This window comes from Hyperolius riggenbachi, chromosome 7 (genome assembly GCF_040937935.1).
Source record: "Hyperolius riggenbachi isolate aHypRig1 chromosome 7, aHypRig1.pri, whole genome shotgun sequence".
In the NCBI taxonomy this organism is placed as follows: Eukaryota; Metazoa; Chordata; class Amphibia; order Anura; family Hyperoliidae; genus Hyperolius; species Hyperolius riggenbachi.
Window position 1 is genome coordinate 255237572 of NC_090652.1, and position 18120 is coordinate 255255691.

At 44.5% G+C, this 18120-nt stretch overlaps 1 protein-coding gene across 9 annotated transcripts in view; it reads right to left on the reverse strand.

Moving 5' to 3' along the window:
- The window catches only part of MYO3B (myosin IIIB), a 394939-nt gene that overhangs the window by 85812 nt on the left and 291007 nt on the right, over nt 1-18120 (reverse strand). For all 9 annotated transcript variants that reach the window (XM_068245545.1, XM_068245547.1, XM_068245546.1 and 6 more), the window contains 2 exons: nt 17836-17924; nt 13170-13299 (listed from right to left, as the gene is read on the reverse strand). In XM_068245545.1, the coding sequence (XP_068101646.1) occupies nt 13170-13299; nt 17836-17924 (219 nt within the window). The remainder of the gene's footprint in view (nt 1-13169; nt 13300-17835; nt 17925-18120) is intronic.

Genomic DNA, 18120 nt, shown 5'->3' on the forward strand with positions numbered 1-18120 from the left:
AGTAGTCGCCAGTGGCGTAGCTAAGGAGCTATGGGCCCCGATGCAAGTTTTACAAGGGGCCCCCCAAGTGCTTTATACATAGCAATTGATACGGTGCACCAGAACCTGATCAGGACAACAACAGTGTCAGAGGTGCAAGAAGGGGATGGGAAACAGTTTGTTAATGATTACTACTATTTAAAGCATCTATAGAAGTGATTATTTCCAACACAGGGGCAATAGAGAGCTAATATTGTGCTTGAGGGAGGGCCCCTCTGACCCAAGGGCCCCAATGCGGTAGCTACCTCTGCAACCCCTATTGCTACGCCACTGGTAGTTGCTGAATCACACCAACCAGAAACAAGCATGCAGCTAATCCAGTCAGATCTGACAATAATGTCAGAACCACCTGATCTGTTGCATGCTTGTTCAGGGGCTATAGCTAAAAATATTAGAGGCAGAGGATCAGCAGGACAGCCAGGCAACTGGTATTGCTTGAAAGGAAATACATATGGCAGCCTCCATATCCCTCTTACTTCAGGGGTCCTTTAAAGGACCACTATCGTGAAACGTATACAATTTAAAAGACATGTAAACACATAAAAATAAGAAGTACATTTCTTCCAGAGTAAAATGAGCCATAAATTACTTTTCTCCAATGTCGCTGCCACTTACAGTAGGGAGTAGAAATCTGACAGAACCGACAGGTTTTTGACTAGCCTATCTCCTCGTGGTTTTTTTTTTTAGCTTCAAAAGCACTTAGTGAATGGCAGTTGCTCTGTACAACTACCAAAAAAAGTGTACAGTGAGCAGGAAGGCTGGCCAGAATCATTGTATAAATCCTTTTCAGGAAATATCTTTATAAAGAATAAAAGCCTTGCTGAATATCCCCCATGAAGAGATGCACTAGTTCAAAACCTGTAGTTTCGGTCAGACTTCTACTACCTACTTTAAGTGACAACAACATAGGAGAAAAGTAATTTATGGCTTATTTTATTCTGGAAAAAAAACGTACTTCTTTTGTTTACATGTATTTTAGATTTTAAAATGTTTGCCATAGTGGTCCTTTAAATAGCCAGCTGCTGCCTGGGACTGGGAGTGAGCACTTGCCATCCTTTGTGTTAGTGTTTTGGGGAAGTAATTGTGAATGGTGTCCCCGGTGGTGAGGGCACTTTGAGGGCTGCCTGCGCTGCTCCAATCCCCTTGGGGTGTAGCTTACGGTGGTCCCTGGCGGTGGAACCCAACCTGTATTGTTCACTCATGTTTGTAAGATAGAGGGAAGTCAGAGAATGGCAGCCAGGCCCATTGACAAGCATCAGGCCATCGGCCTTCGAATATGTTGCCTTGTGAATGATTCTGCCTTTGCCTAAACTCACACTGAATCCATTGCGATGCACATGCAACATCACACCTGATTTACTAAAGAAGTCTCTTCTGGAGACACAATGCTGAGAACCAAGACGCCATTTATTTATATAGTAAGTGTAATATAGGTGGTGACTGGTAATGCACAGCTCACTTTAGAACATTTCAATCAAACTCACTGGTAGCGAAGCACACGTGTGAATGTGCCCATTGTCTCTTCAATGCAGCTCGTTGCTTTGCAATTATCACTTATAACTAAACATGCATAGTGTTAACCAGGGGCATAACAACATTTTGGGGGGGGGGGGGGGGGGGGCAGATCTAGCGGGACCAACCCCTGTTTTTAAAGAGTGCTTGAGGGGAAAATGACAGCTCTGTCTAAAAAATGGAGGATGAAGGGGGATCACGAGGTTGAATACTCACCTGTCTTGACATATATTCCCTCCAGGTAGGTAATTGATCTGCCTCACCTCGGATTTGGGCACTGGCAATTTTTTTATAGTGGCCACCAAAACTCTGGCGACATACACCTGCGTAACTGCGGCCCATCCTCAAATCGGCAGCAGCAGCCTGATTGGTGGCTGCTGAGCCACAGCCCCACAGACGGAGGCTTCCGAAGAGCTTCAGTAGTCTCCGGAAATATGGTCCCAGGTGTACTACTGAGGAGGGGGGAGGATCGTCTCCTGTGCCCCGAAGACGTCAGGACAAGTATGTATTTAACTTTGTGACCCCCTCCATTCATCCTCATTTGGCGTTAACAGCAAAGTGAAGGATCTCTCCTGCACAGCCTGCACCCACAGGGGTTAACCGCAGGGCCAGGTTTCTGGGAAGGCCCCAAAGGCCATGGCCTAGGGCGATAAAATCAGATAAGATCAGAAGGGCGACAGGACTTGGAGAGAGAAGAGGTCATATGTCAAATTAAATAATCTCTTATGGTCCTGCAGTGCAGCCAGCCAGCGCCCTGCTCTGCACTAATAGCTGAATTCCAGAGTTCCCCAATCCCTGCTTCTCTTTCTATCACTTCCTGATGTGTTATGACAATCATTATCTGCTGTCACCTGATGATCCATTCCTCTGTATGATGGAGATACAAGTCAATGTGAGAAATACCATGGATTTACATTACAAAGCAGATAGAACTAAGTTCCGCTGAGTTTTAATGCAGGCATTCACAAACATCAGTGAGCTCTGCTAGTTTTTTCACCTCTTTTACAGCTGTGACACTGACCCCAGCAGTTGTTAATTACTTTCTTATCTAACCCCAATTTATGGCTTTCTCTTTTTTTTCCCTAGCTAGCAGTGATCGCTTCAGTTAACTCTTTCCTGACTCATTTTCTGTCCTTCAGCTCCTACCATCTATGAGAACTACAGGAATAAAAATGTTGTTTGCTTCCCTTTCATTGCTAAACTGTCACCACCTCTATGCTAGTGTGTATGGTTTCGCATCCTTTTGCTTTGCTGTAGCAGTAGAGCATTGTATCATCTAAGCCATCAGCAAAAGCAGAGAGTTTTGAATCAGGATGATACCATTTATTGGTTCAAGTTTTCTGCTAAAAAGCCTTCTTCAGAGATACATAGATTTTTTCAGCAAATATAAATAAATATCATTCAGATGCTTTAAAGTGGAGCTGAACTCTTGCACAGGACAGAAGGAAAACATAGAGAAATTCACCCTGTATGTATTTAAAGAGCCTGTCTAATCCCCCCTCCTCTGTGTCTAATCACAAGTTGTAATTTGATCTCTACACTGTGTCACCTGACTGCCACAACATCTATGCGCATTTGAAAGCACAGGATGTTAACAATATGTCTGCTTCCATGAAAGCATAAAGTAGACACACTGCAGATTTATTGCAGGATTTGTATCAGCTGTAACAAAGAAATGTTTTTCTTTAAAGGTTATTATGTTGTTGCCAATCTTTTAGAGCAGAGAGGAAGTTCTGAGTTCAGGTCCACTCTAATTACAACAGAACATCCAAAGTGGGTCTTGACAGGATGTTTGCTTTACCTGTTCTCTGTTTTGGATGGGCTTCTCTCCATTGCTCTGCCCTGCCACCTGTTACTGGCTCCGACTGCAGCCAGTCGCACAGAGGACAAAGAAGCAGCGCATGCTCTGGCCACTCGTGCTTCCTGTCACCTGTATGTGGCTCTGACTGCAGCCAGTCGCACAGAGGACAAAGAAGCAGCGCATGCTCTGGCCCCTCGCACTCCCTGTAAGCGACAGCAGGCCTAGGGCACTGGAAAGTACAAATCCGGCCCTGGTTAGCTGCAATGTATATGAGCTCTCTGCACAGCCTGCACCCACAGCACAGCCTGCAGCCACAGGGGTTAACAGCAAAGTGTAGGATCTCTCCTGCACAACCTAGACCCACAGGGGTTATCCGCAGTGTATGATCTCTCTGCACAGCCTGCAACCACAGGGGTTAACCCCAAAGTGCATGAGCTCTCTGCACAGCCTGCACTCACAGGGGTTAACCACAAAGTGTATGAGCTCTCTGCAAAGCCTGCGCCAATAGGGGTTAACCAAAAAGTGTAGGATCTCTCTGCACAGCCTGCAGCCACAGGGGTTAACAGCAAAGTATATGAGCTCTCTGCACAGCCTGCACCCACAGGGGTTAACCACAGTGTATGAGCTCTCTGCACAGTCTGCACCAATAGGGGTTAACCACAAAGGGTAGGATCTCTCTGCACAGCCTGCACCCACAGGGGTTAACCACAGTGTATGAGCTCTCTGCACAGCCTGCACCCACAGGGGTTAACCACAGTGTATGAGCTCTCTGCACAGCCTGCTGTGTGACTGGATTCCTGAACATACACACAGCTTTTCTGTCTAAAAAGCAAATTTTACAGCTCAGTGTGTCTGATACCCAACTGGAAAGAGCTAATGATTGTTTCCATTTCTAGGGAGTTTGTGGATGGCGATGAGCAGCTGAGTGTAGAACTGCAAGAGAAGCTCTTTCTAGAGCCGCCTAACTATCAGAAATAAAAAAACTAGAGAGGCAAAGCCTGGTCATAAAAGGGGATTAAACTCTGACATAACATTCAATAAAAACAAGTTTTCCTTCTTTTTATTACCCATACAGTTATCATATTTGCTTTTGTACACAAGGATTATTGCCCGTTTACAAGTTCCAAATTCCCAAAGTACAGTTTATCTGCTCTGAAAGCTACCATTGCAATGTATTGCATAGCTGTTGTATTTATATATTATAATGTAGCCACTGAGAATTTGTCTTTTGTTTTACTTTCTATTTGTTTTCAGCTGCAGCACTTGATGGAATGTTTACTAATAGTGGCTGATAAGGAAACAAAACAAGATAATGTAATCACTTCATCTACTTCAGCATTGGAGCAAAACTTCCCACTGAAGAAGAAAGTGCTGTGTTTAAAGAGACTCTGAAGCCTCCCTTTTTGCTTACAAATCCTCTTGAGCATTATGGTAGTAGCTGAAACGCCGCTATCCCGCGGCTGAACGAGTCCTCTTTGTCCCCCAAATCCCAGGGCAAAAATCCACGACTTTCTTGGTAGTGGATTTTGCTGCCCGGGAGGCAGGGCTTTCGGTTGTAGCTCTGCCTAAAGCACATCAATCTGCGCGCGGATCTCCGCCTCCTCCCCACCCCTCTCAGTGAAGTAAGACTGAGAGGGGCTGGGAGAGGCGGTGATCGGAGAAGATTGAAGCGCCTAGAGGCAGAGCTACAACGGTAAGCTCTGCCTCTTATAGGAAGCGATCCCCGGATTTTGCCCCGGGGATTTGGGGGACAAAGAGGACTCGTTCAGCCGCGGGATAGCGGCATTTCAGTTACTACCATAATGCTCAAGAGGGTTTGTAAGTAAAAAGGGAGATTTTGTAAGGCTTCAGAGTCTCTTTAACTGTTTTAATGGTATTCTGCTAGAAAAAAAATATTTCTGGTAGTACGGTGGGTTTCATGCTGTAAAAGAATCGTTTAGAGCAAAGAAGAAATGCTGACTTTCACACCAGTGTAAGGTGCCCATAAACAATTCAATTCCAAAATGATCGATAAAAACAGTTGTTTAAAATCTTTTTTTTTAAAGTTGAATATCATCTCCAAGAGCAGTGTAATTTTTATCAGTTTGTACGATAGATACTGACTAAATGCAGCATAATGCGCAGTAGTGCAGACCCAATCCAGACTGTCTTTTGCTGAAAAAAGCTGAGAGGTGGCGGTGCTAGTACGTCTGCACAAGCTGTGGACAAGTTCATTTTCACGCGTCCCAGTGCAAGAATGGGCCTGCGAAGGAGGACGAGGGCGGCCTCTTTAGGATCCAGAGGCTTCCCTCTCCCGAGGTAAGTACTCCCTTACCACTTTTTTGTTATAGGTTCCCTTTAAAGGATAGCTTAGCCCAAATAAAAATTAGAAACGGGGCCGGGACAACAACGTAGTGCACATGCTCAGAGCTCTCCCGGTCGTGGGCATGGAATCAAGGACCCGCGTCGCCGGGCAGCGCCTGTGCAGTCTTCACAAATGCCTGCTCACCCTGGTTTTCATTTTTTGTTTGGGATAAGGTATCCTTTAAAACAAGTTCTGATTAATACATATGCCTTCAACATCCGTGACTTGTTCTCTTCAACGAGTTGGAGCTGAGTTTTGGGAGCCAAACTAATCAGAGACAAGCATGTCCAAGTACCATGTGATGCTACTATCAGGAAACTGCAAACATTAGATATGATGACAAGTAGCTGTTAACATAATAGATATGCATGCTGTTTTACATTAAAATGAATAGAATGGTGTTGCTGATCCGTCTATCGTAGTTTATAGGTCTTTTCATAGTCTGTATAGACACATTAATGAATGTCAGATGCCTGCAGGCGATTCTCCTGTGCGGCTGCCCTCATCACTGGATCCCCTCACCAGTTGGTTAAATTCCCACAAAACAACAAGAGAGGCGCAGATGGTCAGACGGCAGGGTGTTGTTTTATGGCCGATTGTATGGGAAGATTGGAGAATGTGAGCATGAAAAGCAATGTTCCATAGCACTACATGATTATCACTAGTTCTCGGCAACAACACCGACTGGCCAAACGACCCAACACGTTCTCCATACTCCATAGCCCAGCCTCCAGAAAGAAGGCAACATTTACCCAAACAGATGGGAATATCCAAAACATTTTATGGCTGTCATCTGTCATACATTCATATATTTTGACATAGTGACTAAGCCCAACAAGCTCTAATAAGCCAAACATTTATAATATTGCTATAAAATATCCTCCATGGAGAAGCTGGACTTGTAGGTATTCTAATAAGAAGGCACAAAGAGCATTTTCGCAGGGAAGAGAGCAGCCCAGCATCTGTCCCATATCTAGAGATAAACAAAATGTTCTCCAGACATTCATCTCTCAATTGACTCAGTTGGTCTCCGAGTGCTGGTTAATTAACCAGTTGTCTCCTAATATATTGTCAGCTGCTGTCTTTGATAGGCTCGGTTACTTTCCCTTTTTGGTTCAGTGGAGATGTGTATGGGGATAAACACACCAATAACATCTGCCACAGCACCATCAGCAAAGCACCCCACCAAAAGCATCTGATCCAGGACAATCAAGAGAGCAGTCCACCAATAGCATCTCCCTCGGGACCATCATCAGAGAAGCTCGCTAATAGCATCTGCCACAAGACCATCAACAGAGCAGCTCAACAATAGCATCTGCCCCAGGAACATCAAGAGAGCATCCCACCAATAACACTCTGCCCCAGGACCACCAGCAAAGCAGCCCACCAATAGCATCTGCCACAGAACCATAAAAAGAGCGGCCCATGAATAGAATCTACCCGAGGACCATCAAGAGAGCATCCCTTTAATAGCATATGTCCCAGGACCACCAACAGCATCTGCCCCAGGAACATCAACAGATCAGCCCATCAATAGCATCTGCCCCAGGACCATCAAGAGTGCAGCCCGCAAATAGCATCTTCCCCAGGACCATTACAAGAGCAGCCCTAAAGAGCACCTCACCAATAACATCTGCCCCAGGCCAGGAACATCAACAGATCAGCCCATCAATAGCATCTGCCCCAGGACAATCAAAAGTGCAGCCCATCAATAGCATCTTCCCCAGGACCATTACAAGAGCAGCCATAAAGAGCACCTCACCAATAACATCTGCCCCAGGAACATCAGCAAAGCAGCCCCACAATAGCATCTGCCACAGGAAGATCAAGAGAGCAGTCCATCAGTAGCATCTGCTCAAGGACCATCAGCAGGACACTCCATCAGTAGCATCTGCCCCACGATCATCAAGAGAGCCGTCCATCAGGACCATCAGCAGAGCAGTCTACCAAAAACATCTGCCCCAGGACAATCAGCAGAGCAGCCAGAAAGAGCATCTGCTCCAGGACCATCAACAGATCAACCTACCCATAGCATCTGTCCCAGGAGCAACACGAGAGCAGCTCGCCAATAATATCTGCCCCACAACCATCAGCAGAGCAGTTAGAAAGAGCATCTGCCCCAGGACCACCAACAGATCAGCCCATTATTAGCATCTAACCTAGGACCATCAACAGATTAGACTAGCCATAGCATCGGTGACAGGTGCAACATGAAAGCAGCTCATCAATAGCATCTGCCCCAGAACCATCAGCAGAGCAGCCCCAAAATAGCATCTACCCCAGAACCAACCCACCAAGGCATCTCCCCTAGGATTATCAGGGTGTCATGTCCATGGTGAGGAGACACTACAATTACCATGCATTTGGGCCAATGTAACCCTTTCATCTTACCTTTCATGGGGCCTAATCAATTCTGATGGATTTTGATGGGCACCCTGGTTAAAAAGTGGAGGGGGGCCACTAAGGTGCAGGGATGCTCATCCAGATTCCGGATATCCGGGTAACCCGGATATCCGACCACTTTTACGCCATCCGGACGTATTCCAGATAGTTGGGCCCAAATCCGGATAGCTATCTGCGGATAGTTTGACTTATGACTCAGATATCCGCGGTTATCCCGATCCGAAATACTGTAACTAAGGTGATGATGTCCTGGAGCCAATCAGGGGGCTCCCAGCAGGAGGGGAACCGTGGCCAGCCCCACCTGACCTCATTGAGGCAATCAGAGGCCTCCCAGCCTAAGCCCTGGCACCCAATCACAGAAAGAAACACTGGCCAGCCCCCCTGGTATAATAAGGAGGGCTGCCATGATGAGGCAGATCCTCCTGGCTTGCTGAATGCTTCCTGAGAGACATGCTCCAGTGCTGGTAGCCTAACAAGGGCTGCCTGTACACAGTTATAAACCCCATGATTTGTAGTTATGCCCCTGCCGAGTTGGCTCAGGTATATGCTCCCCACCAGCCTTTACAGTGGCTACCATAGAGATAACCATGATTTGTGAGTATCTCCATCCGAAAATTTGTATACTCTTTGGTAAACTAACATACTACACTATATTGGGCTCTTGGCATTCTCCTTCTTTTAGTTTTACAAACCTGAGTTGTATAAGCACATACAGATCTGCCATAGCTAAGTCTTCCTAAGAGAAAAGGCTAAATGGCAGTGTCAGCCTGCTGAAATTACTTGACCAGTTACAGACCAAACGGCTAATGCCTCCTGTGAAATTACACTTGAATATGCTCTTAAAGGACAAGTGAAGCGAGAGGGATATGAAGGCTGTCATATTTATTTCCTTTTAAGCAATACCAGTTGCCCGGCAGTCCTGCTGATCCTCTGCCTCTCTAATACTTTCAGCCATAGACCCTGAACAGGGATGCAGCAAATCAGGTGTTTCTGACAGTATTGTCAGATCTGACAAGATTAGCTGCATGCTTGTTTCTGGTGTGAATCCCTCACTACTGTAGCCAAATAGATCAGCAGTGCTGCCAGGCAACTAGTATTGTTTTAAAGGAAATAAATATGGCAGTCTCCATATTCTTCTCACTTCAGTTGTCCTTTAAATCATGAAAGAGGCATAAAGCACTATGTAAAAGCCAGGGACAATTTTGAGGTACAGATGTTTCCAGGGACAAGTCTTTAATCCTAGGTTGTTGGGCACCAATTTTCTGAGCAACTGTAGGATGACCTCGGTAATATGGTTCATAGCAAACAACTTTAATTGCAAGTGTGTTAACTGTATGGATTCCATTTGCAAGTTTTAAAGGGAACCTGAAGGGAAAAGAGTGCCCAAAATGGGAACTTACCTCCTTAGTGGGAAGCCAGGCTTCAACTATTCATCCCACACACCACCAGTTTAGTGCTGAGACCCCCAGAATCTCTTTGACACGCGCTTGCCAAAAAGTGCATGCGGCCGTGCTCCCATCCATAAAGAGCATGGCCACACTGCGTAGGATGCCTTGAGCCTGCACAGTAGCACAGAGCTGATAGAGCTTAGGTTTTTCCACCCAGCACAAGCTGTCTCTGTGCCACTGTGCAGGTGCAAGACTTCCTACACAATGTGGCTGTGCTCATTCACAAAACTTCCAGAGGGTTCCCGGGCTGGATCGGTGATCGGGAGGAGGGCATGGGAAGCCTCTAGAGCAGTGATGGCTAACCTTGGCACTCCAGCTGTGGTGGAACTACAAGTCCCATGTAGCATTGTAATACTCTGACAGCTCTAAGCTGACAGCTCTAAGCATAACTCGGGGAGACAGAGGCATGATGGGATTTGTAGTTTTATCACAGCTGGAGTGCCAGGGTTAGCCATCACTGCTCTAGAGGTACCGAAGTAAGTATCTAAATTTTCCTTTTTTATTTTAAATTACAGGTTCACTTGAAAGTGGACATGAACTCTTGCACAGGACACAGGGAGAATAAAGAGAAATGAACCCTGTGTGCTTTTTTAGAGAAAAAAGCCTGTCTAATTCACCCTCATCTGTAAGTCATCACAAGTGTAATTTGATCTATCAGCTGCGTCAGCACAGAAATTCGTCAGTCCTCAGCTGACACAGCAAATATGTAAACACAGGATGTTGACCCTTTATCTGATTCCATGAAAGCAGGACATTGACACACTGCAGATTTATTGCAGGAGTTCTGTAAGCTGTAACAAAGAAATGTTTTTCTTTAAAGAGACACTGAAGCAAAAAAATAAAATAAAATTGTATTTTGTTATATTGTGTTTTTTATAACACTGCATCATTCTCTAATATTTGCAGTTTACACACTACTCAGCATTCTAAATGATTTTACAGAGCAGGCCAGTGAACTTTTGAACTGTCCTCTGCAGAGAAAAAGAAAATACATTTACAGACACTTGAGATAATAAGCTACAGAAGACAGAGCTCTCTGTGACTTTGAAAGTCGTGGAGCTCAATTACTCTTTTGCATAGATAACAACTGGAGTTTCTTACCTTTTCCTATCCTGGAAACAATATTAGACTTATGTCTCTGCTCCTAATGTTTTATTTCTTAGCTGTACTACACAAACAAATCATTATATCATATTTTTTTTTCGCTTCAGTGTCTCTTTAAAGGTTATTATTCTGTTGCTTATATTTTACAGTAGAGTGGAAGTTCTGAGTTTAGGTCTGCTTTAAGACACCTCATGTCTTTTGGTAAGGCATGGTGATGAACAGGTCTGAGCTGTCTAGAGAGTGTGCAATTGTGATGTACTCAGCCGATAATAAGTATAATTTTCATTCTCCTGCTGCTTTTAATGGCTAGAGCAGTCCATCACCTTGTTACTATTTTTAGGATCGCTAATTATGATAACAACTGGAGTTTCTTACCTTTTCCTATCCTGGAAACAATATTAGACTTATGTCTCTGCTCCTAATGTTTTATTTCTTAGCTGTACTACACAAACAAATCATTATATCATATTTTTTTTTCGCTTCAGTGTCTCTTTAAAGGTTATTATTCTGTTGCTTATATTTTACAGTAGAGTGGAAGTTCTGAGTTTAGGTCTGCTTTAAGACACCTCATGTCTTTTGGTAAGGCATGGTGATGAACAGGTCTGAGCTGTCTAGAGAGTGTGCAATTGTGATGTACTCAGCCGATAATAAGTATAATTTTCATTCTCCTGCTGCTTTTAATGGCTAGAGCAGTCCATCACCTTGTTACTATTTTTAGGATCGCTAATTATGGGGTTTTACGTAAGGTAAGGCAACATTAGCACATCATAACAGATCTGAATCCATAAAGCACACACTGTATGTTACACACGGAAGACATTAGAAGCCACCTGCTTATACATGAGAGATGTGAGACAGATTATTGCATAGACTACTGTGTAAGCCAGAAGAGGCCTATGGTGCCACCTTCAGGAAACAACTCAGCAACAAATCAACAGAACTGTATTTATGTTAGCGAGACACCCACATCTGTACAGCTGTACAGCACATGGACAATGAGTGGGACGTCACACATAGACCGGGAAAAAAGTGCAATCAAAGTAGAACTACTGGCATATATGCTTGTGTATGTTTAAAATGTGGATGATCTCTGCATAGCACCCAACTGTCCCTCTTTTGGAGGGACAGTCCCTCTTTGGATCCTGTCCCTCTTTCTTCATTTGTCCCTCTTTCCGGACTGATGTACAGATCTGTGTAAATATATGTACTTTTTAATGGAAAAATGTGTTTAATTGACTCTAAACGTTATTCCCATCCTTTAAACTGATACATTTCTTATTTTCAAATGTTAATATGAAGGAAAATGACTCAGCATAGAAAGGTCCAGTGTGGTTTGAATTATAAAATAACATTTTTCTTATGAAATCTTTATGGTATGCATGACTAGGGGTGTGCCGGAGGTGTGTTAAGGGGTATGGCAGGGGTGTGGCTTAAGTGTCCCTCTTTCTTATTTCAAAAACTTGGGAGGTATGTCTCTACGTACTAAAAACAACTCAATTATTGGGGCTCTGATGCTTCCCAGAGTAAATCAGAAGTGAAAAGTTAATAAAAGAGGTGGTTGGTTTGTTACTGAACACAATAGCTGTCACCAGTATCGATCAGTATCCAGTTGCTAGGGCAACAGTTATAGGCACAAGCATTAGGCACAGTTCTCAATAGGACAGATGCACATCTATGCATCTCCAGAATATCCTGGGGGGATATGTTGATTCCGGTTCGTCGCTGCTGTTCACACTAATATCGTTGTGCATCCATGTACACTGATTGGGTCGCCGCTGCCATTCAAGTCACTGTTTCTCCTGCTACTGGTAGCCAGAGCAGCAATACGAACCCAAGCGGTAGGGGCAAGAAAACAGTACAGTTACAGCCTAGTGAGGAAAAAACTGTCGGCTCTCATAGGTTTTTATCACACCTGTGTCCATCCGCTTTCTGTTCTGTTTCCGGAAAAATGGTACCTGTCGCAACTTCACATTCTGCTCCCATTGCGCTCCTGTTCCAACCCGCTTTACGTGACAAGTGTAAATGGATCAACTTTAAGTGGGGCCTCAGGCAAGGTAGTAGCTTTGGGCCCCTTATGTTTCTTTTGGTAAACTGAGTTAAGGTGGGGTCATAGATGTCCACTAGGCCCCAGGCACCTGCCTAGGTTGCCTTGCGGATGATCCTGCTCTGATCCTATTCTTAACATAAGATCCATTTACACATCTGTTTCTGTCTCGCTGAAACAGATTTTTTTTTAAAACCTAGTGGAACCATCCCTTATACTGTTTCAAAGGCGACTGGAGGAAGGAGGACAGAGCGGTGTACGATGAAGTGGCATCCGCTGGGCAGGATAACACACTACTTTCCTGTTGTATAGAAAAATTCTGTTTGCTGGCTGGTTGGGGGATACACAGCAAACATCCCATCACTGCAGATCAGTCTAATCTACTACACACCCAGCATCTGTGAAAATGATCACCGTACTGTAACATCAGCACAGCCATACAGAACATCCAGAGGGAATCTCTAGTTAAAATACCTGTTTTAGTCAATGGGCTTGAGAAGAGCTGCTGAAGAAGCTTATTTTCTGATGTTCTCAGCACGACCACAATGTCGGCCGGCAGAGTGTCTCTGTTCTTTTCCAGAAATCCGCAGGCATCATACAGAACCTGTGCAGGGAGGATAAGAATTACTGTTTACAAGTCAAAACTGTTATTAAAATTCATCCATAAGGCAAACACGCCATCTGAGGTGTTTCAGCCCTCGGATAAAGTGTACCTGTCATCTGATAGCAATGGTGGCTGCCATTTTCATCTTTCTTAAACAAAAAAAGATGGTTTGCCACCCCCTAATGAAACTATGAAATCAAAAGAGCCCATTTCATCCATGCCTGGGTTGCAGTTTTTTTTAGATCAGTAGTAACTTCTGTATAATGCTGGGAATACACAAAAAGTTTTTTCAGCAGATTTACTGGCCGATCATTTTTCCGATCGATTTCCATTCACTTCTAAGAGAAAATCTATCAGAAAAACTATCAAAATCAGACTGGACCTGTCGGAAATGATCTATCGAGCCATCTATGTGCCAAAAAAACTAATCGTGTATTCCCAGCATAAGACCCCCATTACACAGAGAATACCCCAACTCCAGGACTTTTTTAATTTTTTGTCCTTGATAGTGTGGACCTGTGCTAAAGACTTTGGAGGGCTATTGTTGCTAATTTCCACTCATTTTATGTCTCTGGTACCCTATGGAACTTTGTAGATTTAATATGAACTGTGGTTGTCGTGGAGACAGGAAATAAAGAACAGCAAATAAAATTTGAAGGAAATTCTAACACTTCCTCACTGTACAAAAAAGCGCTGTCTTTGTCACTTTTGGAGAGCTTTGTATTCTTCCCGACCGGACAAGAGGTATGGGAAAACACTCACATTGGAAGATGTAGGACAGCAATAATGAAAAAAAACAAAACCAAAGTAAAGAGGAACTCCAGTGAAAATAATGTAATAAAAAAGTGCTTCATTTTTGCAATAATTACGTATAAATGATTTAGTCAGTGTTTGCCCATTGTAAAATATTTTAAATCCCTGATTTATATTCTGACATTTATTACATGGTGACATTTTTACTGCTGGTAAGTGATATAGCTGCTGCTTGCTGTTTTGGCAGTTGGAAACAGCTGTAAACAGCTATTTTCCACAATGTAACAGGGTTCAGAGACAGGAAACTGCCAGAAGTACCTTGGTACTCAGAGCTTCTTGTGGGAGGGGTTTCACCGCAATATCAGTCATACAGCGCCCCCTGATGGTCTGTTTGTGAAAAGGAATAGATTTCTCACGTAAAAGGGGGTATCAGCTACTGATTGGGATAAAGTTCAATTCTTGGCCGGAGTTTCTCTTTAAAGGGAACCTTAACTGAGAGGGATATGGATGTTTAAAAAATACCAGTTGCTTGGCAGTCCTGCTGATTTCTTTGGCTGCACCAGTGGCTGAATCACACACCTGACAAACATGCAGCTAATTCAGTCTGACTTCAGACAGAGCACCTGATCTGCATGCTTGTTCAGGGGCTGTGGCTAAAAGTATTAGAGACACAGGATCAGCAAGAGAGCCAGGCAACTGGTATTATTTTAAAAGGAAAAATCTATATCCATTCTCAGTTTAGGTTGCCTTTAAAAGAAGTGTTCGCCCTTTACGAATCTATACAAAAGCCAAAATAAATATTTTAGTAAGTGGACCTTAACACGCACGCACGCACGCGCACACACACACCACACTCGAGATGGATCTACAATGGACAACCACGGGTAGTATCTGCTCTAGTGGTCCTTTGTGGTCTGCTTGGAGTCCAAAGGTGAAAGGTGAAAGGCCTCTATAAGAAATACACCTACTTATGCAGAAAAATCGTGTTGTTTGGGACTTTGTATAGCGTTGCACCATGTGTGAATGGATCCCAATAATAATATAGATCCGTTGCATGTCCATTATCCAAAACATAAAAAAGCTATTTTTTTGGCTCAAATGTGAACCTAATGGAATATACCCCTTGTCCTGATGGCAACCTTAATTACACCACTATGGCTTAATTTACTTAACCATCTTCAAAATCTATAAACATCCTATTCCTCAGTGGGGATATCTTAACCTCCTTAGCGGTCTGGACGAACTCAGCTCGTCCATTACCGCCGGAGGGTGTAGCTCAGGCCCTGCTGGGCCGATTTTGATGAAATAAAAAGGAGCACACGCAGCCGGCACTTTGCCAGCCGCGTGTGCTACCTGATCGCCGCCGCAGCGCGGCGATCCGCCGCATGCAGCGGCGAAAGAGGGTCCCCCCAGCCGCCCGAGCCCAGCGTAGCCGGAACAAACAGTTCCGGCCAGCGCTAAGGGCTGGATCGGAGGCGGCTGACGTCAGGACGTCGGCTGACGTCCATGACGTCACTCCGCTCGTCGCCATGGCGACGAGGTAAGCGAAACAAGGAAGGCTGCTCATTGCGGCCTTCCTTGTTACTTCTGATCGCCGGAGGCGATCAGAAGGACGCATCCGGAGCACCCTCTAGTGGGCTTTCATGCAGCCAACTTTCAGTTGGCTGCATGTAATAGTTTTTTTTTAATAAAAAAAAACCCCTCCTGCAGCCGCCCTGGCGATCTTAATAGAACGCCAGGGAGGTTAAAGGACAACTGTAACAAGAGGGATATGGAGGCTGTCATATTTATTTCCTTTTAAACTATACCAGTTGCCTAGCAGCCCTGCTGATCTATTTGGCTGCAGTAGTGTCTGAATCACACCAGAAACAAGCATGCAGCTAATCTTGTCAGATCTGCCAATAATGTTAGAAACACCTGATCCGCTGCATGCTTGTTCAGGATCTATGGCTAAAAGTATTAGAGGCAGAGGATCAGCAGGATAGCCAGGCAACCCGTGTTTTTAAAAGGAAATAAATATGACAGACTCCATATCTCTCTCACTTCAATTGTCCTTTAAAGAGACTGAAGCGAAAAAAATTTGCTATATTTACCTTTTAATTCGCTTCAGAAGTCTCATCAGCGGTAAACCGCGCATCCCCGCCGAAAAACGAGTGCTGCAGACCCCCCAAATCCACGGGCAAACATCCACGACCTACTTGGTTGTGGATTCTGCTGCCCTGAGAGGCAGAGCTTTCTGCTGTAGCTCTGCCTCTCCTGCCGTCAATCGCCGCACGGATCTCCGCCTCTCCCCGCCCCCTCTGTAAAGGAAGCGTGAGAGGGGCGGGGAGAGACGGCGATCCGCCGCGATTGACATCAGTAGAGGCAGAGCTACAGCAGAGAGCTCTGCCTCTTTTAGGAAGCGCCGGCCAAATTCCCCCCAGGGGATTTGGGGGGTCTGCAGCCCTCGTTTTTCAGCGGGGATGCGGCGGTTTACCGCTGATGAGACATCTGAAGCGAATTAAAAGGTAAATATAGCAAAAAATTTTCGCTTCAGACTCTCTTTAAGCAACTTAGAAAGTGTCGATTGGCTTTTTAAAGAACAAGCGACACCCATGCTAACATAGAAATAAAAAACACATATATACAGGGGCGTAGCAATAGGGGGTGCAGAGGTAGCGACCGCATCGGGGCCCTTCCACCCTCTATCACAGTATTACCTCTCTATTGGTCCTGTGCTGGTAATAATCACTTCTATAGATGCTTTGAATAGTAGTAATCCTTAACACACTGTTCCCCAACCCCTTCTTGCACCTCTGACACTGGGGTTGTCCTTGGCAGGTTTTGGTGCGCCGTATCAATTGTTATGTATAGAGTGCTTGGGGGGGCCCCATGTAAAACTTGCACCGGGGCCCACAGCTCTTTAGCTACGCCACTGCATATATGAGTAGATAAATACTACTTCTACTTACATAACAAATGTATTGTGCTATCCACGTAATGATTCCTGTGAATTTTACAAAGAAAAAGCAGAAAATCCTGTTCTAGGCAGTGGCCATCTTGCCAAGCTAATGCTGACATCATATCCTCCCTGACTCTTGTTTCCCCCCCCCCCCCCCCCCTTCTCTTGCTCATTGTGTATTCATTAGCTGCCCTCCTCCCAGAGTCTTTTTTTATTTACACATCCAATCACTGAGTCACCTCAGCCTTGCTTGTAAACACAAGTGATCAGCTAGGCAGGGAAATAAATGGAAGAGGAGGAATATATTATAGATAAAAAACTCCCAGCATTCAAAAGAACTCCCAGCATTCAACTTTTTGGCACTGTTTGGCACTAGGGACAGGTCAGAATTTATCAATCGAGCCATCAGCGGCTCGATTACACGGTTCAAAACGAACCGTGTATTCCCAGCATAACAGTCTATTTCTAGCAGACAGAGAACTCTGTCAGGCTCCCCGGAGCTATGATAGGATAAGCTGTGTGTCCTGTGAAGAGGTGAAATGCTGCTGATGCTTATCAGAACAGATCAGGAGGCTGGCTCCAACAAAAACACAAATTGCCTGACACACATATACAGGACTGTAGAACTCACATTATACTGCTGCTCTCCTGTATCCAGGTTTTGTATTGAGCGTGACTTGCTGGTGTCACATGGGCTGCTGCTAGGGCTTAAATTCGGGGGATGTCTTATATTTCAAGCATGCTAGGAATTCCTGCTAGGGCTTATTCTCAGGGGATGTCTTACTTTAGGGGAAACACTGTAGTTACTCCTTACATAATACAGTAATGAATATTTACCATACCTTTCCAGCATAATGTTGGATACCAAAACAAAGTTCAACACATTTTGGCCTCCAGAAGTATTTGCATCTGAGATTGTCTTCAAATTTATCTGTGAAAACATATGTGCATTTTTAAATACTTAACATGCATTCAAAAAACATTTAAAAAATAGTTATGCTACATAAATGTTACAAATGCTGCCATTCAGCCAGTGGCGAATTAAGGGGGCGGTGGCAGGCGTGAGCCGCTCTGGGTGTCACCATGGCAGAGATCCTCCTGCATCTACCCGAATACAGAATATTGCA